The sequence below is a fragment of the Anolis sagrei genome, chromosome 1 (genome assembly GCF_037176765.1).
Source record: "Anolis sagrei isolate rAnoSag1 chromosome 1, rAnoSag1.mat, whole genome shotgun sequence".
Lineage (NCBI taxonomy): Eukaryota > Metazoa > Chordata > Lepidosauria > Squamata > Dactyloidae > Anolis > Anolis sagrei.
In genome coordinates, this window is record NC_090021.1 from 74,558,044 (window position 1) to 74,581,801 (window position 23,758).

Sequence of the window (23,758 nt, forward strand, 5' to 3'; positions counted from 1 at the left end):
TTCCTGCCTTCTCATTATGTGGCCATAATACTTCATCTTTGCCTCTAATATCCTTTCCTCCAATCAGGCTTTATTTCCTGGAGTATGGACTGCTTTGATCTTCTTGCAGTGCAAGGCACTCTCAAAATTTTCCTCCAGCACCACAGTTCAAAAGCGTCTATATTAAGGTAGTTAGGTCTTTTTTTTTTCACTTCCTACACCATGATATTTGAAGTTACTAGAACAAAATACTGAATCTCTCTGTGAAGGAACAGTAGTCAATGCATCCTAAATGACAGTTCTTAACCTTTTTCTTTACCAAATATATTGTCTTGCAGTGGATCACTGCATTCAAGATTTAAACCCTAAATTGCAGCAAATATTTAAAATTACTCATCAGTGGCATTCAAATCAGGAAAGAAGGGAGAAATAAACAAATGTTTCAGACCCTAGAATAATCTGGTTTATTTACATTTCCAGACTTCAAATACTAGCATCCACCAAGTTAGTGTGTTAGAAGATAATGGGAACTGTAGTCTCTTGGCATTGTTCTCTATCTTTTCAAGTCATGTAGACCTTCACTTGGCTTCAAGCCAGGCAGCAACGTGAAGGCATTATGCGGTCATGCATACTTGTGGGCCATCAGAGTTCGGGATCTGTCTGTACTAAGGAGTTGTCCTGTTGGTGCTTGCTGCACTCTTTCTGTGCCCCCTCTGCTTCAAAATTAGCTCTGCATCAGGCCCCTCCTACGGCCCTGCTTCATTCTGGCACTGGCTCTGCTTTCCCAGACCTCCTAAGCCTCACTTACAATTCTCTGCTCACATAGAGTTTTCTATAGTATCAAGGTCTGACTATCAACCTTCCTCCCTTTCATACATTCTTTATATTTTAACTATATATGTTCATAACATTTATTGACACTGAGCCCTCCTCCCCAAGTCTGTGGACCTCATGTTGAAAACTGCAGTCCAGGATGACTGAAATATTTCTTTGGGCTTACAGAAATCACCCTTTTCTTCTAACAGTGTTCCAATGTCATTTTAAATACAAGGAAATGGGGGGGGGGGATCAGATTCTACAAGCAATAACAGGATCTTTAAACCCTTCACTGCCAATAGTTTTTCTATTCAAAAGTCATCTAAATCCAATCTCCCTTCCTAGCGTTTATTTATTTATTTATTTATTTATTTATTTCATTCACTTATACCCCGCCCTTCTCACCCCGAAGGGGACCCAGGGCGGCTTACAGGGAGGGCACAATTAGATGCCCAATCATACAAACAAGTAATCCAAAAAATATAACAATTTAACAATTAGATTAAAACATCAGTACATAGTAAAATCATAAAACCTAAAACAATCTCATGTCAGAGTCCATATATCTGAGTCCATACATCCGTTCTACTCCGTTTAGACATATAATGCAGATCACATGTCTGTCCAGATCTGTTTGTAGTATTTATTTCTACAAAAATGCATTATATAAATATATATAATTACAAGAACTGTCATACTGAATACAGGTGTTTTTAATCTTGTTGTTGTTCATTCGTTCAGTCGTCTCCGACTCTTCGTGACCTCATGGACCAGCCTACGCCAGAGCTCCCTGTCGGCCGTTACCACCCCCAGCTCCTTCAAGGTCAGTCCAGTCACTTCAAGGATGCCATCCATCCATCTTGCCCTTGGTCGGCCCCTCTTCCTTTTGCCTTCCACTTTCCCCAGCATAATTGTCTTCTCTAGGCTTTCCTGTCTCCTCATGATGTGGCCAAAGTACTTCAACTTTGTCTCTAGTATCTTTCCCTCCAGTGAGCAGTCGGGCTTTATTTCCTGGAGGATGGACTGGTTGGATCTTCTCGCAGTCCAAGGCACTCTCAGCACTTTCCTCCAACACCACAGCTCAAAAGCATCTATCTTCCTTCGCTCAGCCTTCCCTAAGGTCCAGCTCTCACATCCGTAGGTTACTACAGGGAATACCATGGCTTTGACTAGGCGGATCTTTGTTGCCAGTCTGATGTCTCTACTCTTCACTATTTTATCGAGACTGGACATTGCTCTCCTCCCAAGAAGTAAGCGTCTTCTGATTTCCTGGCTACAGTCTGCATCTGCAGTAATCTTTGCACCTAGAAATACAAAGTCTGTCATGGCCTCCACGGTTTCTCCCTCTATTTTCCAGTTGTCAATCATTCTTGTTGCCATAATCTTGGTTTTTTTGACGTTTAACTGCAACCCGGCTTTTGCGCTTTCTTCTTTCACCTTGATTAGAAGGCTCCTCAGCTCCTCCTCGCTTTCGGCCACCAGAGTGGTGTCATCTGCATATCTGAGGTTGTTAATGTTTCTTCCAGCAATTTTCACCCCAGCTTTGCATTCATCCAGCCCCGCACATCGCATGATGTGTTCTGCATACAAGTTAAAAAGGTTGGGTGAGAGGATGCAGCCTTGCCGCACGCCTTTCCCAATCTTGAACCAGTCTGTTGTTCCGTGGTCAGTTCTGACTGTTGCTACTTGGTCCTTGTACAGATTCCTCAGGAGAGAGACAAGGTGGCTTGGGATGCCCATCCCACCAAGAACTTGCCACAATTTATTATGATCCACACAGTCAAAGGCTTTAGAATAGTCAATGAAGCAGAAGTAGATGTTTTTCTGAAACTCCCTGCCTTTCTCCATTATCCAGCGGATATTGGCAATCTGGTCTCTCGTTCCTCTGCCTTTTCTAAACCAGCTTGAACATCTGGCAACTCTCGCTCCATGTATTGCTGGAGTCTTCCTTGCAGGATCTTGAGCATTACCTTACTGGCATGAGAAATAAGGGCCACTGTACGGAAGTTGGAGCAGTCTTTCGCATTTCCCTTTTTTGGTATGGGGATATAGGTTGATTTTTTCCAGTCTGATGGCCATTCTTGTGTTTTCCATATTTGCTGGCATATGGCATGCATCACCTTGACAGCATCATCTTTTAAGATTTTAAACAGTTCAGCTGGGATCCCATCATCTCCTGCTGCCTTGTTGTTAGCAATGCTTCTTAAGGCCCATTCAACCTCACTCCTCAGGATGTCTGGTTCTAATTCATTCACCACACCGTCAAAGCTATCCTCGATATTGTTATCCTTCCTATACAGATCTTCTGTATAGTCTCGCCACCTTCTCTTGATCTCTTCAGCTTCTGTTAGGTCCCTGCCATCTTTGTTTCTTATCATACCAATTTTTGCCTGAAATTTACCTCCAATGTTTCTAATTTTCTGGAAGAGGTCTCTTGTCCTTCCTATTCTGTTGTCTTCTTCCACTTCCATGCATTGCTTATTTAAAAATAGTTCCTTATCTCTTCTGGCTAACCTCTGGAATTGCGCATTTAACTGGGCATATCTCCCCTTTTCACTGTTTCCTTTTGCTTTCCTCCTTTCTTGGGCTACTTCCAGTGTCTCAGTAGACAACCATTTTGCCTTCTTGGTTTTCTTTTTCTTTGGGACGTACTTTGTTGCCGCCTCCTGAACAATGTCTCGGACTTCTGTCCATAGTTCTTCTGGGACTCTGTTTACTAAATCTAGTCCTTCAAATCTGTTCTTCACTTCCACTGTATATTCGCTAGGAATGTTAGTGAGATCATATCTAACTGGTCTGTGTATTTTCCCTGATCTCTTTAGTTTTATTCTAAATTGAGCAATGAGAAGTTCGTGATCTGAGCTACAGTCAGCCCCAGGTCTTGTTTTCACCGACTGGATGGATGTCCGCCACCTTTGGCTGCAAAGGATGTAGTCAATCTGATTTCGGTGCTGACCATCTGGTGAGGTCCATGTATAAAGCCGTCTTTTAGGTTGTTGGAAGAGAGTATTCGTTATACACAGCGAGTTTTCCTGGCAGAATTCTATCAGCCTGCGTCCCGCTTCATTTTGTTCTCCCAGACCATGCTTGCCTGTGATCCCAGTTGTCATTTGACTTCCCACCTTGGCATTCCAGTCTCTTGTAATGAAAATAATGTCTCTTTTTGGTGTATTATCCAGTAGGTCCTGCAGATCCTCATAGAACTGATCTACTTCTGCTTCTTCAGCAGCTGTGGTTGGGGCATATATTTGGATCACTGTGATGTTGAAAGGCTTTCCTTGCACTCGAATTGAGATCATTCTGTCATTTTTTGGGTTGTATCCAAGCACCGCTTTAGCGAATTTCTTATTAATTATGAAGGCTACTCCATTTCTTCGATGTTCCTCTTGTCCACAGTAGTAGATCTGGTGGTCATCTGATGTGAAGTGGCCCATTCCAGTCCATTTCAGTTCGCTGACCCCCAGAATGTCTATCTTTAGTCTTGACATCTCACCAATAACAACATCCAATTTGCCCTGGCTCATAGATCTTACATTCCAGGTTCCTATGGTGTGTTGATCTTTAGAGCATCGGATTCGTCGTTCGCCTCCAGTACCGTCGGCCGCTAGCCTTCCTTTCGGCTTTGAGCTAGCTGCGTCATCACATCTGGGGCTAGTTGAACTTATCCTCTGCTCCTCCCCAGTAGCATTTTGGCCATCTTCCGACCTGGGAGTCCCATCTTCCAATGGCATACCGACATATCTCTGGTTGTACTGGTCCATTTAGTTTTCTTGGCAAGGATACTGGAGTGGTTTGCCATTGCCTTCCCCAGGGATCACGCTTGGTCTGACCTCTCTGCCACAACCGTCCCGTCTTGGGTGTCCCTTCACGGTTTCGCTTATGACATCATTGAGGTGCTCAAGCTCCAGCGCCCCGACAAGGCGGTGATCCTTTGCTGGAGTTTTAATCTTAGCTTGACATATTTATTTTTACAAATGGCTAGCAAACTGTATTTAAAATGTCATTGAAATATTTAAATGCTAAGATACAATATTCTTGTAAACATCTAGCTTTTTAAAAACATTTTTCAAGTTTTAACATACCTTGCCTTCATCCATTGGATTGTCACTAATGTGGACAACAGGCCCGGGATGAGACTTGGATGACCTGAAAATATAAATATTATCTATTTTTAGAAACTTAAAACAGGGAAGTCACCCTGTTTATAGCTCACAAATCTATTAATGTAGCATACTTTCAGAAAATTTGCAAATTATTTTTCCTTATTTTGCTGCAGTTGTTTTAGGTTGTTCATTATATTGCTGTTGCAATCACCATCATACCTTTCCCCAAAGATTGGGATTCACTGTAGTTCATATATTAAAGAGTCTACAATTAAAAAACATACAAAAAGTCAGCAGTAAAACCAAACTAAACTACAAACTGCTTAATAATTTTACTCTATATATACATTTAAAATTACACAATATTATTTACAGTACTTTGTCTGAATTTTTAAAAGCTTATCACTGGAAGGACAATCAACAGAGGACTATTTTAAACGCCCTAATAAGGAAATTCCAAAGCCACTGAGGTGGTCTTTCCATCAACTGTATTTGTGAAGGTGGTAGAATGAAGAAAACCTCTTTTGTGAGTCTCAGAGACCAGGCAGACCCATAGAGGAAGATATGCTCTATTAGCCTGAAGCCAAGCCACACAGCTATATTTATTTTTGTCCTGCCATTTCCCTAGTATTAAAACTAAGGCAAACACAGTTAAAAATTCATAGCAAGCATGCAAAAGTTAAAGAGCAATTAAATCATCATAACATTAAAACCAGTTAAAAACATAAACCATAAAAACTCAAATAAACATCTAGCACAATATGCATGGCTTTTCTCCCTAAAAATAATTCTCAAAGGCCTACCAGAATCTACTTGTGGAAAAACAGTAAAAAGAGTGCCAGTTTAGTTTCTACAGGAAAGGAGTTCTGGGGTCTGGGAGCAGTAACTCAGAAACCCTTTCCTGCGTTTCCACCAAATATACCTGCGAGGGTGGTGAGACAAAGAGAAGGCCTGCCCCCAGAAGATTCTAAATATAAGCAGGTTCCTCCAAATAATCTGAACCTGAGTCATATACAGTTTTATAAGCAATCAGTCACACCTTCATCTGTGCCCTGAGACTGCTTCAACAAGAAAGTTGTGTGCTCCTTATTGCCAGCCCAACTGGGCTGGAGCTCTTTGGACCAGCCCATTTCCTAACACTCTAGAATATCAGCCCTACATAGAGTGTGTTACAGTAATCCAAACAGGATATACCTAAAACACATATCACCATGGCCAAATTTAATATTTAAAGTCTGAGTACAGCAGGCAAACTATGCAAATGCACTATCAAACACTCCTAAGCATTCAGATTCTGGGTTGAATCCAGGACCAATGGACCTATACAGCAAATGCAATCCTATCTAGATAAATCCTGATTTTGATTTTCTTTTCAACTAAGATGGAGCAACCCTGTCTTCAATTTTCATGCCTTCATCCTGTCCATGACTAGTGATGAGTACCAGTTGAGGATAATTTTTTTTTACAAACATCAGACTTACAAATGACCTATAGGTAAGAATGGGGGCGAGACAACAGGAAGTGAGATATATATATATAATACTTTCAATGTGATTTTCCTGCTTCTTGGCAGGGGGTTGGGTTGGGCCTTGGAGGCACGACTTTGTCGTGGCTCAGGTCCTTCCTGGAGTGCCGCTCCCAGATAGTGAAGCTGGGAGACGCCTGCTTGGACCCCTGGCCTTTGACCTGTGGGGTCCCGCAAGGTTCCATTCTGTCTCCCATGCTTTTTAACATCTACATGAAACGGCTGGGAGAGGTCATCCGGACCTCGTGAAGGCGGATCTGGCCAGGGTGGTCCATGCCTTAGTCACCTCCAGATTGGATTACTGTAATGCACTCTATGTGGGGCTGCCCTTGAAAACAGCCCGGTAATTTCTATTAGTTCAACAGGCGGCGGCCAGGTTGTTAACTGGTGCTCCTTACAGGGAGCGGTCAACCCTCCTGTTTAAGGAGCTCCACTGGCTGCCGTTCATTTACAGCTACACTTGAAAACATGTACAACAAAACTATGTTCTAAACCATATGTATTGAATACATTGGGATCTACTGCTAAATAAAAAGGCATACATGTTTTTCATGTGAACTTTAACGAACAAGAATGAAATCCTCCTCAATATTTTCTACATACTAGTAATGACAGTCATATTTTGGAAGTGCTTGTATTATTTTAAATATATCTGCACAGCTGACAGATTAGTAGCCAAAGTTTTAGAGCTGTGACAAAAGAAGTCAAAAACGTTTATATTTAGGATGTTCTGTCAGTTGGCAACACACATATAAATTGAACCGTGTGCAAATGAATCATGTGTTTCTACCTACACCATACTCACAGTTCAATGGCTTTATTCCACATGATGACATAGCCTGAGAGAGAGAAGGACTCCACATTGACAATGTGTATATTTCCTCTTTCAGTGCCCACGTACAGCCATTTACTCTGGAAAGGCAGATGGCAAAATGTTATCCTGAAAGAGAACACATACAAAAACGGAATTTACAAAAACATAACTTCTTGAAATTTTAAGTTCAAACAGTAAGAATTAATAAAGGAACACGCTGGTTTTTGGATACTGAGATTGATTTTATTTTATTGTAATTTTAATACTTTTTTGTTTTAATTATTTAATCAGCTTGTTATATGTTGATCTGCGTTTTTAAATGTGTTTTTATTTAACTCTGTTATTATGGGGCTTGGTCACGATTGTAAGCCGCTCCACGTCCCCTTGGAGGAGATAGTGGTGGGATATAAGGATAAAGTTGTTGTTGTTGTGAGCCTTGAAGTTATTTTTTATGTTGACCTTAATTCAAACCAACCATGGGATTTTTTTGACGAGACTTGTTCAGTGGGCACTGCCATGGCCTTCCTCTGAAGCTACGATGTGTGACTTGCCCAAGGTCAACCAATAGGTTTCCATGGCTGAATGAATATTAAAATCCTAGTGTCCAGAACTATGGTACATAATTATCCCATCTTCTATGATGCAAAACATGTAAAATAATTAAAATAATCCAAAATGAGAAATTATGCAGAAACCCACAATATATCCAAACAGATAATTGAATATGGAGATATAACACTGGTTTATAAAGTGCTTTGCTTTCAAACAAGTAGAAAAATCACAGTCAAGTGCAACTGCTTTACAAGAAAACATAAAATACAAAAAAAAAGATTATGGACAATACAACGAATTTCAAAAGGGAAAAGGGAAATAAAAAGCGCTAGATAAGAAACAATTTAACAAGTAAAAGATCTAGTAAGTAAACAATTACAATTTTATACAGATAATTTCTAACTATCTACAGTTACAAACATGTGTAATAGTTTGTATTTTAATCTGATTATTTAATTGTTTAATCTATTAGTTTTAAATGGTTTTAAGTGTTTTTAGATATACATTGTATTTCACTCTATGTTATACTCCCTGAGCCTTGGGAGGCTACAGATGAGAAACAAAAATAACAACAAGAACAACAACAGAATATAAAAAATTGGTAGCCCATTTTATCATAAATCTTTCATTTGTTCTTCCATATAAAATTTTATCAACAGTTTAGACCAGTGGTTCTCAATCTGGGGGGTCATGACTCGCAGGGGGGTCATTTGGCAATATTGGAGGGGTTGCGAGGCCACCTCTTTTGGCCCCGCCCCCGAGGGCGTGAGCCAGGAGAGGGCTCCTTCACATGAGGCCTAGCCTCGCACAAAGCCTCCCTCGCGCTCTTGCTGGCCTGCCTCGCGCTCTCCTTCACACGACGCCTGGCCTCGTGCAAAACCTCCCTTGCCTACCTCACGCTCTCACTGGTCGGCAAAGGTGCGGGCCAGGTGAGGGCTCCTTTGCGCAAGGGCCTGGCCTCACGCAAAGCGTCCCTTGCCTGGCTCTCGCCACTTGCCAGCCGGCAGGGAGGTGAGCCAGGCAAGAGACTCCATGTAAGGCCAGGTGGCGTGGTGGATCCTCCCGTACCCGGCTCTCACTACCTGCTGGGCTTGCCGGAGGCACAAGCCTCCCTGTCGGATGTGGGCCCAGACTCCTCCAGAATGCACCAAGCAACAGCAACTTCCTAATTTCAAGGTATGTATATTTTCCCCAAACTTCTCCAGTATTTTATGTTGGTCATGGGAGTTCTGTATGCCAGGTTTAGATCAATTCCATGATTGTTGGAGTTCATAATGCTCTTTAATGACAGGGGAATTATATCTCCAAGCAACTGCAACTCCCAAATGCCAGGGTCTATATTCCCCAAACCTCTGCAGTATTTTCTTATGGTCATGGGAATTCTGTATGCCAAGTTTGATTCAATTCCATGGTTGTTGGAGTTCAGAATGCTCTTTAATGGCATTGGGAACTATACATTCAAGCAACTACAACTCTCAAATGTCAGGGTCTATTTTCCCCAAATGTCCAGTATTTTGTGTTGGTCATGGGAGTCCTGTATGCCAAGTTTAGTTCAATTCAATTGTTGGTGAAGTTCAGAATGCCCTTTGATGGCAGATGAACTATGCATCCAAGCAACTGCAACTCCCAAATGTCATGGTCTATCTTCCCCAAACTCCACCAGTTTGGGCATATTGAGTATTCATGCCACGTTTGGTCCAAATCCATAGTTGTTTGGGTTCACAATGCATTCCAGTTGTAGGTGAACTACACCTCCCCTAAATCACTGTCAATTCCTCCCAAACCCTTCCAGTATTTTTTGTTTGACATGGGAGTTCTGTGTGGAGGTCTCAGTGGTCTGTGGAAGTCAGAGCTGAATCGGTTGAAGGTACTGCAAATCCCATTATCTGTTTTCCGTACTCCCCCAAACATTTTTTTTCTGATTAATCATGATGCTTTAATTATGTTGAATTTGTAACAATGAAAACACATCCTGCATATTAGATATTTACATTACAATTCATAACAGTAGCAAAATTACAGTTATAAAAGAGCAAAGAAAATAGAAAGGTTGAGAACCACTGGTTTAGACATTTTACCAATCTCCTGTTCATAAATGTACATATATTAAATTCAAATTATGATTTTATTTTTTTTAATCTTAATGAAAGAAAAAAAAGAAAAGGCTTCTTTCTTAGATACAGAAATAAAATCAAGAAAAAATGAGGTTTCAAACTTGTGTCTCTCCAGCTGTTTGGGCCTCCAACTCCCAGAATCCCGAGCTAGCTTGTCCAATGGCCAGAAATTCTGGGAGTAGAAGTCCAAAACATCTGGAGGGCCACAAGTTTGACACCACTGGCTTAAAAAATTATTATTTCTTCGGAATAATTCTGCACAATAAAGGAGAGCACAAACCTGCTATGTGGAAGCATAGAACTGGTAAAAAGTCTGACAACTAAACTACTAATTTTAGAAAAAGTCAATATTCATTAGAAGAAAAGCTTTTCTTGAAATCAGAGTTTGTGGGCATGGACCTAACTAATGAAAAAGTAAACCTAAAGTAGGACTGCCACACTAATTCAAGCAAACAATAGTAAACTCCTATTGAATCTAAATGTGATTTGAGTAATTACTTACATAAATGTATGAATACTGAGGCAAGGTCACTTGAGAGGCAATTTGTAAAGGCTTGCAAAGGATTTCCTTTGCTAGTTGTAGGCCATATGTCTCCTTTGATAATACTGTCAAAGCTACTTAAGCGAAACCTTTATCATGATTTGCAGAACTTAGTGTAGTGAATAACAATTAAACACATAGTAATGTTCATTAACAGAACTTCACAGTAACATCTTAAACACTGAGGTTCCAATAAAGCCAAGCTCTCTAGAGTATGGCAAAATATTTTTATACACATTTTTAAATGGCTGTGTTTTGGTGGCTTATATTTGTTAAGTTTTTATTTTTATTTGCTCATTAATTGTAAATGAACATTCTTTTCTTCTATGATGCCTTTAAGATATTTTCATTGCAGAATGCCAACTATTGTGGAGAGCCAGTGTGCTGTAGTTCTTTGAGTGTTGGACTAGGGCAAAGGGAGATCAGATTTCAAATCTTTGTTTGGCAAAGGAAACCCACTGGATGACTTTGGGCAAATCACACTTCCTCATCCTTTGGGGAATGCAATGGAAATTCCTTCTGAAGGAATTCTGTTAAGAAAACCCTGTGATGTTCACTTAAAGGTTGCCATAAATCAGAAATGACTTAAAATATGAAACACAAAGCAACAAAAACAGAGATTCACATTAGAATCAGATTCACTATCATCTTCCACTGTGAATCTCTTTGCTTTTGTATGCTTGGTGTAAATGTCCAAGCAAGACTAATTCTTCTGAAATAATTTCTTATAGGAGGTAATATAGCAGTATATCTTACCAAGAAACCTTCCTAGACACCCCAACACAAAAGTTTTGCTAAAGTTACTGTGATACAGAATGAAATAAATACAGATTCAGACCTGGAAAAATATTTCATGTTTCCTGACAGGCTGACTCTGGATACATAGTAAGAAGTAACTGCAAGCTATGCTGGAAGATGTCAAAAAACAGGTATCGGATCTTTTTGAAGCAAGCTTTTTAGCATTGCTGACAAATCTGTTCTCAGCTTTTCCTAATTTTTTTCTTCTCCCATGTACATTCTGCAATTTGGATCTCATAAGCCTGCTCATGAGATGCCGAATTACTCTTGTTAATACAGATGCAGCACATTGATTCAGAACATTAGTTCCTTCAGAAATTATTGAGAACAATATTGCTAACATCTAGTCTGATGTAAATTATTCTGAGTCTAATCATTTGGATCTGTCTTTGATTTCTACCCCATTTTTGTTTAAACTGCATTATATGGTCATAGAGTCAAGCATTTAAAACTGCAATACATTCTACACTGATCATATAAAGTAGTTCAAACTGTATTATTGGACAGGGTAAATTGAGCCTTACTGAAAGGCAAAAGACTATAAACATAAGACAAAAGTTCATATTGTTAAATCATAGATGTATGGGGGGTCCACATGTTCATTCCTATATATGTATGTGTGTATGTGTGTGTAAAATATAACATTGTCACAGTCACCTTTACAAACAAAATTTCCATATATTCACATATTCTGATTCCTGTTTTCCTAGCTTTTACATTTCTATCCTTATCTACTACTTATACCCTATCCATTTTTTCTCCTTCCCTCTTCCTCCTTCCCCCCTCCCTCTGGGAACACTTGTATCTCTGCTCTTATGTATTATTTGTTCTACAACTGTTGTCTATGTGTTCTCCAAAAGAAATGCTGCTGGCATGGTTGTACAAAGGCTTAATATAATAAGGTATGAAAAGCATATGTAAGACACAAAAATAAGATGAAACAGCTGCCAAAAATAATTTATAGACAGACACCAGCAAGCATGTTAACGCTACTTCAGCATGGAAACAATTCATGGCCCAAAGTGTAGCATTAAAAGGTCATAAAAGAAGAGGTGAGATGAGCCTCCCTCAGGATGGAGTTTTCTCCTGAAACATCCACTCTTGGATCCTAACTAAGATTATTTCTAGAATCATTTAGAAAGATTGGATTGACTACTGATGACCTCAGCAAGCATGAACTCTTGTACAAAAAGGTTTTTCACATATGCTGCTACAAAATATGACTTTAAAAATCACTAGCAGCACCCTGAAATTAGGCTGGGAAGCAAACTTGTTTCCAAACAAAGCCCTATTAAGAACTAAGATTCCAAATTGTGGCTCAACTGCACACCACAGTAATCCATACATTATATAATTAAAGCAAGTGTCACTGGTATTATGTAACATGCACAGACCACAATGATTTAAGCCCAGGGTATTTCATAGTCTGTCTTGCTCTACATGAATGTGCCTACACTTTGAGACTTTAATCCTAGAATCAACTGTGTCTACCATCAAGAGTGGCTAAATCGACAGATAAATAAAAGAGGGCTTTTTTCTATAGCAGCACCCTTACCAGTGAAATATGGGTTTTCAAGATGGTAAAAACTGAATTGTTTTGTCAGAAATCTAGGTTTTAAAACTGTTTACATTTTTTTTAAGTTTTACTTCTGTCCTGTTTCTATTTTGCTTAGACTTTTATTATTTGATTGTACATCTATTACTTAAGTATTATGAGTGCTCTGAATGCAATTTTCCTGCTTCTTGGCAGGAAGTTGTCCTGGAGTCCCCACGAGGTCTCTTCCAACTCTATGATTCTATGATTAATATATAAATGTAATAACTTGTATAATTGAGAAATTATTGTGAGATTAAACACCTACAATTAAGAATACATAGCAAACAGGAAAGAAGAAAAGCTTTAAATCATGACTTTCCTTCATGTTTAAAAGTCAAAATATGGTTTGTTTCTTTGATTTGGGGTGTCACCTGAACTGAATCGAAACAAAAAACTAAAATGATCACAAAAGCTATATTAAGTAGGAAAAGCTATTTGGGAACATAAAGCAGTGGTGTGAAAGAATATTTTAATATAGACAAGAACATGCACTTAATCTTTTAAATTTAACATTAAGCCACTATGTTAATAACTTCTGGAAGTGCCTTCATGGAGTGAAGAGTATTTTAATTGACTTATTAAAAATTTATAGTCAAGCATTTATGATGTGTCTTTATAAAATTATGTACAGTGCTAGTTAATGGGAAATATTGTAAACTAGGTCACAGTCCCATCTTTTTTTTTACCAGTTGTGCTCCTTTGGACGAATTTTCTCACATTTCTTAAAGTAGAGTATTACACAGCTGAGCCCCCATGTTTGAAGATTTGACTTTTGCAGATTTGATTATCTGCAGATTTGATTAAAATGTTATTTCTAGGAATCTCTAGGTTCTTAAATGTTTTCTCTGGCACAAGTTGACCATATAGTATAGTTTATGCTAGAGGACCTAGAGATAGCTAGGAGGTGGTGGAGTTTTCCCACTTTTGTAGGGGTTCTGTGCACCCAACTATTTTGATTGTAAAGAGTTGATTGTATTCAGAAGGGAGTTAAAGGAAAATTCATTTTCAGTATCTGAATTTCTGTGCAAGTCACTGGATTGGTCCATGTTCTCTTTGGCATTTACAACATAGTCCCTCAGGTGTTCAATATGCCAAGGGTGCTTTGCCGGACTGAAAATCTTCTGTGATAAAAAAGAGTCACTCCAACTATAGAAAATCAATGTCAGCATCAAGCACACACAATAAATTACCTGCAATAACTTGCATACAAAGAATCTGGGAGGAGAAAAAGAGGAAGACACCTTCAAGGAGTTCAGGGGCAGCTTAATTTTTTGTTTCAATCATAAAGAATTAAAAGTCTCAATTTCTTATATCTGATGTTTTGAAATTCTTACAATATAACAAAGTTTAACAAATAATCACTTCCACATATGTCCAATGATTTCTAATCTTATACAGCTGTTTTCACATGACAACCAAGAACCTAACTTGTTTATTTGGCTATTTTTGCATGCCATCTAGTACAGAAAGATGTTAAGTAGTATGTCTGAACATAGTTCACTTAAGAAGGCTTATGAAATTATCTGTTGTTTTAGAAATATATTTTATAAATATATTAAAGGACAAGTGATGAGTCAGAAACCATAGAATTGGATTTTAGTCAGTGACTTAATTCTAGCACAAGAGCTATTTGTCTATTTATATTTACAAAATAGAATATTTTTGGTCCAGAAGACATAGCATAGTACTACAGGAATTAGTAGACATTATGTGAGTGGTAACAGTTACATTAATTTTCACATACTTTTAAAGTTATCCAGGACTACTGGACATTCTCGGCTAAGAACATGAAGTAACACAGAGTATAACAATCCAAATTTCTAAATACTAGAAAATTCAGAGTATGTTCCTTACTGGCTTCTGAGGTGTCATTAGAGGTTCACTTGAGGTTTCCTAGTGAAATAGGCTCTCCTCTTCCTGTAGGAAATGTATACTCACAAATGGAAGCAATGGCTACTACTGTGGGCAAATGTGAGAGGCAAGGAATCCCCCCCTCCCCCATATCTTTCTTCATTAGTGCTGTCTCCTTCTCAAGGGCAAAGACAGCAATATTGAGCTCCCACTGAAACCAGCAAGCAGGCAATCACTTGGAAGGTAGGTTATCCTTCTGACCCATTCAGGGGAAATGTAAAAACAGCTAGCCCATGTTGGCAGTCAGTAGATTAATTTGGTCTTTATTCAGGCTTTAAATGTCATTTTCAGTATTGTTGCACTGTCTCAATTCTGATAACTGGCAATTTTGAGATGTGACTAGATCCATTTTGAGGGGAGATGGGACCTCCAGTCTGGGCATCTCTGTAAGGCAGTGGTTTCCAAGGTTTGGTCCTTCGGGTGTTTTGGACATCAGCTTCAGATGGCAGAGCCAGTTTGGACAGTAGTCAGGGGTTCTTGGGAGCTGAAGTGGAAAACATTTGAAAGGCCATGCATTTGGAACCACTGCTTTAAGGGAATTTGGGGTGTGTGTGTGTGTGTGAAGGCAATCAAAAGGGTAGCCAGGCAGATGACATAGGGAACATGGAGTAGCAGAGGAGGAAAGTTATCTGTTGTACCTCTTAAGCTCTAAACTGAGTTGTACAGAATTAACAACTCTTAATATCCACAATTAAACTCTCTCAAATATTCAACAGAGTTATGCAAAACATGATAAAGGAAACTAATCAATCACACAGCTGAGAAACACCAAGCCTGAAAGACAAGTGTGGGAATCCAAAGGCCACCATTGCAATTTTTAAAACAACAGCAGATTGTAGCAGCAACGTACAGAATCTATATTATCTCTACTGCTTTCACTGTCACTTGGAATTCTTTGCCTTTTTTCATTGTTTTATGAATCCTTTTCTCTTTCTCTCTCCAGCTCTCTCCATCATGTGTTTCTGGATTAGGCCTATAGGGAAAGTGTGACTTCACAACCAGGGAACACTGTTATCACAACTACTGCAAGGTGGTTTTCTCCTCTAACCTTTTCTCTTCCATTTACTCTTGCTTTCTCCAACAAACCAGAAAGTAAGTGACATCCTGACCCATTTTGCTTTACTGCCAAACTGTAGAAATCTATGATCAAGAATCTACAAAACTGGGCACAAAAAATATGCCATCTGCTCACTGAAGGGCAACTTAGTATCTCATGCATTCTGCCAATCTGAATGGATATTGTTTAAGTAACTCTTACCTTTCTCTGTTAAATTTTAGAGAATGTAGTATAGCAGGCCTCTTCTGTCGCAAGTTCCATAAGTGTAAGGTATCATCAGCCAAGGCACTCACAAGGGCTCCCTTGAAAAAAAATGAGATTTTTTTTTTCAGGACAATGTGTACAGATTGGAGAACTACTATATTTTGCAAGGATTTTTAGGAGGATTATATAACTATTTTCAAATCAATTAGCTGCTTGGCTGGCATCACAAAAGAATCTATACCAGTGGTTCCCAAACCTTTCAAAAGACCCCCCCCCCCCCAGAGAACCGTAACTTTGTTACTAAGCATTGTAAACCGACACAGTTCTTCCTATTTTCATCTACTTCTATCGCCTGAGTGTTTTGTCTAATGTAGTATGTTAGGAAATAAAAATAAAACATTTTAAATGTAACTACAAACTTTTAGTTTGGTACAGGAAAATATTCAGTTCACACCTAAAGTGATGAATGAAATTGTTTCATTTTTGTATTTAAAATAGTTTTTAAAATGGGCTTTAGGTTCGACAGATGAAAACATAAACCCAGGGTGGCATCCAACCTATTCCTCAATTTGGTTTTGATGTAAACATAGGCTGAAAAACCTGATTCACATTGACAGGAAGACACAAAGGGGAGCAGAGCTCAGACAGCCTTTCTGCTACTGACAGGTATATGCCTATCAATCCTGCTCAAAGTCATTCAGTAGCATAGATTCAAATTTTGTTTTTAAAGCAGAGGTACACAGAATTTTAATAAGATCTTCATTCTCTGGCACAGACTTTTAAAAAGATTTTATTTTTAAAAAAATCATTTTACATGGATTTCATATAATGCTTTTGTGGAACCTTAAGAGGTTCCACATAATACATTTTGAGAGCCACTACCCTGTATGAGTCACTGAAGATGGATTAAGATATAAAACATCCTTTTCCCTGTTATACCTGTTCAATAATATCAATAGGAAGAGGCTACAAATCAGAACCCCAAAGTTGCTTTTCAACAAAACAGAATATTTTTTATAGCAAATCATGAATTGAAGTTCCTCATCTTTCATTCATATACAGAAAATGTTCAAACTTGAGTCTGTTCTATTAACAGTGAAACCTATTTTACCATCTGAATGCAGTCATCAACAAAAAAGATACTCGATTTCAATAGCAATACAACTCAACCCTTCAGAATTGATTTCTTTGGAGCTATTTTCATGGAGCAACTTCCCTTTGGCTGCTTTGAATGCATGTATTCTTTCTATATGCAGAGTAATGTGTGTTAGAGCAAGTTTATTTACACATTTGTGAACCTTGTCCTTTCTATGTTGTACACCGCTGTGAGTCGCCCTCGGGCTGAGAACAGCGGTTTATAAGCAAAGTAAATAAATAAGCAAAGTAAATTTTAAAGTTCCTGAATTATCTTGATGACTGAGCACTTGACAGAAGAACAAGACAAGTTTACCAACCTCATTGATCAGAAACTGAAGCTGGATTACTGCAGCACCACTATCATGTTGGCAGTAGCATTCGACTCCTGGCCGACCAAAACTGCATACATTTTATTAAGGTCATTAGCCACATATGACTTTTCATGGAAAACAAAGTTATGTAAAACTTCATATATTTAACACATTTATTATTGTGTTCAATTAACAATTTCTACAGTGTCAGTATAACTTTGAATAGAACCTACAGTTAAAACAAATGAACCAGTTTTCCCTCATTGATTAAGGTTGGAATTTTAGTTCATAGTTTATATAAAATTTAAGCCTCACTGACAAGATTTTTCAGTTTTCTACAACTTTGCAAAACAACTGTGGCACTAATATTTTATCACATAAGAGTGAAAGGTTACATAATCATCAGATGTTAATATTTTGAAAGAGGTCACATTCTTAAAAACCAATGAAACATTCCATTATTTTGAAGACACTAGAATATAAGCTAAGATTTTTCTAAAAGGTTCCTTTGTTTATTAGAATATTCCTGATTGTTTTTATTGACAATGTTTTTTTCAGAAATGCTAACACAAAACCTACAGACAATATGAAAGTATAAGGCAAAATATAATAATATATAATAATATAGACAGTAAAGACCAATTTTATTAATCTACTTTCTATATCTACTAGAACTACCACTACTACTAAACATAAACTACAGACAATCTACAGTACCTCTAAGGGCTTTAACACTTTCTGCCTCAATTTTTCATCCTCAATAAAAGAAGAAAAACCATCAATGCATTATTTCCTGGTAAAATGACACTTTTCTAATAAAAAACACACACATAATACAGGTTTAACCTCATCTTTGCTGAAGGAAGGTAATAATAAATCCCATTCTTTCTTGAACTTGATTAGAGATTTCTCTTTAATCAACTTCATGAGCTTGTCCATTTCCACTAATTCACACATCTTTGTAAGCCGGTCATCTTGCATTGGGGCAATAGGTTCTTTCCATCTTTGATCATCTATGATTCTCGCTGCCGTAGTAATATATAACATTAGTCTTCAAGATTTTCTATAGAGTTGATCATCTAGCATCCCAAGCAAATAAAGCTAAATATGAGATGAAACCTGAACTCTAACAATTCTTCTAGTACCAGATCTATTAGCATATTCCTAAACCATCTATCATTATATCTCAAGAGAGAATAGTTGATAAGTACAATGTAAAACATGAAATAATTATTCATAAACTATTGTTAATATAAAATGGGCAACAGCAAACCGGAACTAAGCTTTAGGCAGTGAAAATAAACCAACCATTCAAATGAAGGCAGGTTTAGCATTAGCTGGGACTCTGGTGGGAAAGACAATTCATAACTGGGAAACACAGGCCTTATATAAAACTTAAATCTCTACATAAAGCACTGTCTCTATATGTAGACTTCACAAGCATGCTGCAGTTTTAAAATGCTTCTGTTATTGTTCTTTTCTTTGTAAAACACCATGTACACTGAGCAAGTGATTTGAGCATTAGACTACAACTAGAACAGGACTAAAATCCCTAGTCAATCAACAAATATACACTGGATAGCCACGGACACAATTCGCAGATTCTTTTTGCACGGTCTGCCAAAGCTTTAATGGTGCATCTTTAATGGTCTGCCAAAGCTTTAATGGTGCATCTTTTTTTACTTGGGTGATGGTTGGAGTTTTTATGTAGATATCTCTCTGTGTGTGGGGGTTTTCTGTAAACTGTGTGACCCAATTGTTGATCTGGTTTGCAGGTGACTAGGATATCTAGAAAAGACAGTTTTCCTTCATTTTCTTTTTCCATGGTGAATTGGATATTTGGGTGGATCCTGTTAAGATGGTCCAGGAACCTGTTTAGCCCTTCTTCTCCATGGCTCCAAATGGTGAAAGTGTCATCCACATATCTGAACCCCACCTCCTCCAAGATGAACTGAACCACCTAAACTGGGCTTTACAGGCCAGTGGATACTCCACCTAAGACATCAGAAGAGCTGCAAGACCAAGAACAAACCACAAGAGTAAAGACAAAGATACAGAGGAAAAATGTTCTTGCCATACACATCAAGGGAATCACTGACAGCACAGGGAAGCTGATGAGGAAACACAACATACAAACTATCTACAGACCCACCAAGAAAATCCAAAAAATGCTACGTTCAGCAAAGGACAAGAGGGATCCTCTCACTTCTGCAGGAGTCTACTGCATACCATGCAGCTGTGGACAAGTCTGCATAGGGACCACCAAACACAGCGCCCAAACACGAATCAAGGAACATGAAAGGCACTGCAGACTACTTCAACCAGAGAAGTCAGCCATAGCAGAGCACCTGATGAACCAACCTGGACACAGCATATTATTTGAGAACACAGAAATGCTGGACCCCTCGAACAACCACCATGTCAGACTACACAGAGAAGCCACTGAAATCCATAAGCATGTGGGTAATTTCAACAGAAAGGAGGAAACCATGAAAATGAACAAAATCTGGCTACCAGTATTAAAAAACTCTAAAATTACAACAGCAAAACAACAGAGAGGAAACAATCAGGGACAGCTAATCACCTCTCAACAAAAGATTCCCTCAGGCACTAACAAGCCACACCAAAAATCTGCCAGGCCATCAAATGCTAATCAAGGTGGTCAGTTGAAACATTCACACCTAGCTCCAACAGACAAGAGTTCTTTGTCCCACCCTGGTCATTCCACAGATATATAAACCCAATTTTCCTAGTTCCAACAGACCTCACAACCTCTGAGGATGCTTGCCACAGATGCAGGCGAAACGTCAGGAAAGAATGCCTCTAAAACATGACCATATAGCCCGAAAAAACCTACAACAACCCAGTGATTCCGGCCATGAAAGCCTTTGACAATACACATCACATTCTCTCAGCTTCAGAGGAAGGCAGCTGCCAAGAAAATCCTGTAACCAGGTCATGCTGAGATTTTTTTAAATTATGGGCCAGTGTGAAATATAATTTTCTGATACCAGTATCACATGTCAAAATTCTAAATAGTAAACTATGATGTTTTTCTGTTTTTTTCCTAACCAATACCACCTTTATGTGATGCTTTTACATACTATTCTTAAAGAATTCTTTCTTCTCTGACAACACTGATTAAAACTATGCTAATTCAAGCACTCAGGTGAAGGGAAGTGTATGCAATAGTGCGTGTGTGGTACTAGCAATAAAAGATTGGGTGGGGTTTGGGGAAGAAAATAGAAAACCAAATACATAAACACTTCACTAGAGTAAGTAAACCACAACTTTATTGGTTAAGTGGAAACACCTTGGCCTAAGACACAACAGAGTCAGATATTGTAGGCATTATAACTACATATTAATTCTTATGTATTAAAATTATATGTATCAAAATTATATGTATCAAAATTATTAATGCTTAAATGCCTTTGAACCCTATTTGAAGAAGGATAAATATATGTATTTCTTAAATGTGCTGGGATAATTTGTGGACTGAAATCTTTTTATACAGTTTCTAAGACTAGGGAACTTATCACATTAACCTATGACAAATTTGTGGGGGTCTGGGAGTGGGTGTGGGGAACCTATTGCCCCATGCCCTGCATCGCCCCATCCCACAGAGGAGGCATTTGTCGCCTGGATCCCCCCTCCCCCATTGTTGAAAATGCAAGACAGGAAGCCTCTTATGTTGCCATGGTGGCATATGCTGCTTCCTCTCTCCTTTTGCCATGGATCCCTCACAGAACTAGATATCCGTCATGGGATGTGCTCCGTAGCAAAAAGGGAGAGGAACCAGTGTACGATGGGCAAATAAGTTCATATGATGAGGTTGCTAGTTTCTCCTTCATATCTAACAGCATATTTGGATATGAAGTTTAAGTAAACACTGATAATACTGCACTTTCCAAAGCTTCTTCATCACAACTAGTGAAGGCTCCCCTCATAAAGATGATGGTATCTAGGTGTACTTATCCATCTAGATTTGAGTGTTGTATGTATCTACTTGTATGCCCCTAAATTAACTTCCTTTAATTTGGTAGACTTGATTTCACACAAGCTATCAAAACAAAGTGTTTGTGGCATTTTGAGCAAGTGAAATGATCTTAGTATTTAATTTCCATTGGGGGGGGGGGGAGAACATCTCTCTTTGCGGGGAAACAGAAAAAAATATAAATGTTTTTGAACTCATTATTCTCCAGGCCTTCAAAAAGCTATGGTGTGACGTATATTCTTCACAAAAAATGTATGTATTCAGCTGTTTCCAGGTTATCGGAAAAACACTTCTTCAGATCTTTAAAAAAATCATTTCCTAAGTTGAGTTTTGAAAATTTTGGAAGTTAATGAGGAAATAAAATGATCAACAATACTTTTAAAACTAGAGGTTACATGAATTACATATAAACAGGTATCAAAGGTTAGAAAGATAACATTCCTTTGTCAGCCTTAACACCAAACAGCAATGAATATCACTAAGCCAATAATTTTAAATTTAAAATCAACTCCCATATACATGAATATTAGTTTCTGTCTGTACAAGTCATAAACCTTGATAAAGAGAAATTACTGTTCTATAACAATGTGCTAAGTGATGCAAGATACAATAAACAGCTGTCACAAAATCCATCATCCTCTATCATACTCCTTTTATTTTAAGGTGAAGTTATTGACTATAAAAATAAGCATTTTTTCATTCAAACAAACAACAGTTCAATTTACTATGTGTTTTACATAACACTTGCTTATTGAATCTACAATTAAAATGTGTACATGAATGGTATTTACTTATTGAGAAATAAAACAGAGCAATGCATCATCCTGTTCACAAAAGGAATTTCACTCTTTTTTACAAAAAATTTGAAATAGAAGTTTTCACAGTATGATCTCTTGGAAAGGATATACATCACCTTATCCAATTTCTCCCAATTATTATTAGCATGCTCAATCTTCATAGAGCTACTCATTTAAAAAAAAAACAACAACATGGGAGATCTACAAAAACTCAAGTTTAAATAAATCTGTTAGTTTAAGCAGCACTACAATACGTTGGGTTGTTTTGTGGGCTTAAACTAGAACAGCCACCTATTTCAAAATCCAACACACATTTATCTGGAATCCATGGTATACATTAGGATTTGTATTTCAATAAACTCATCATAAGCACTCTTTTCCTGGTGATGGCACTGTGTGCTTCCAGGAGGCAGGGGCATATAGTGACAGTACTGCTGCCCAGAAAAAAAGAGAAATAACTGTTATAAGCAGTGTGATGGAGACTGTGTCTAGCAGTTGAACCTTTTCCCAGAATTGCACAGAGGTGATGAGAAAAAAATATACTATTGATTGTTGCTAAGAGCAAAGAACTGCTGGCTTCAATGAGTCTCTTTCTCCAGTGCCTGTTTTCCAAGTGAGACTTCCAAGAACATTGTGGATCTAAGGAGCCACACAGAAGCCTGGATTTGAATTAACAGGCTGCTCAGATCTAGAACACCCCCCTCTTGATGACCAACAAGGATCGTCTGCTTTCCCTTACTGCCATTACACCTACAGTCTTTTCCAACCACATGCTGTGCCACCACCTGCACTAGAATAGTTCTGCCAGCACAGTGCACCAACATGATTCTGTCCAAAATCTCCCAAAATGATTGCTAAACTGAAATATTACAGTTTGCAATATCTTAATGGTCACTATAAAAGGTTTGTTCAATTTAATTATATTCAGTGGGAAAGTATTCATTCAGTTTTGAATTATCACAGTGCTTTACATAAGCAACATCATGATTTATCATAGATCTGATTTTAAGAGCAGCAGAAGCCAGGATATCTAAAAGCCCATTACAAGGCAATGTGCAATTGATATCTGCCCTTATTTATCAAACAAGTAAGTGATGCAATGCCATGCAAATGATAAAGCAAAACTTTAGATATATGATCACCTAAAAACAGCAGAGACAAAGTGCAACATACTTCAGCATGCATCATGCTGTCCAACAATAATAAAACACAGCAATTTTCACTAATTTCAACATTACATAAAGTATGCTTATTAAGAAGAATTATTTTGCTCAATGGTGCTTGCTTTATCAAAACATACATGGGGCTAAGTCCGTTTCTGATCAAATAATATTACATAACCCCTAAATAACACAAAATGTCCTATAGCAACTGTTAAAAAGTTTTCTAAACATTTGTAATTATTTAAAAAGCAGACAGTTGCATTCACTACAGAACAAGCCCTGTGCTGAAATTGCTATGTACTTAGATATAAGGGAATCTCAAGTTTGGATATGTAAGCAGCT

The 23,758-nt window shown here is 38.1% G+C and overlaps 1 protein-coding gene across 10 annotated transcripts in view; it reads right to left on the minus strand.

Annotated features, from left to right (window-relative positions):
- The window catches only part of STXBP5 (syntaxin binding protein 5), a 136,368-nt gene that overhangs the window by 83,507 nt on the left and 29,103 nt on the right, over positions 1-23,758 (minus strand). For all 10 annotated transcript variants that reach the window (XM_067466154.1, XM_060753527.2, XM_060753521.2 and 7 more), the window contains exons 3-6: positions 17,466-17,547; positions 16,009-16,109; positions 7,229-7,363; positions 4,878-4,941 (exon numbers count right to left, since the gene is read on the minus strand). In XM_067466154.1, coding sequence (XP_067322255.1) covers positions 4,878-4,941; positions 7,229-7,363; positions 16,009-16,109; positions 17,466-17,547 — 382 coding nt within the window. The remainder of the gene's footprint in view (positions 1-4,877; positions 4,942-7,228; positions 7,364-16,008; positions 16,110-17,465; positions 17,548-23,758) is intronic.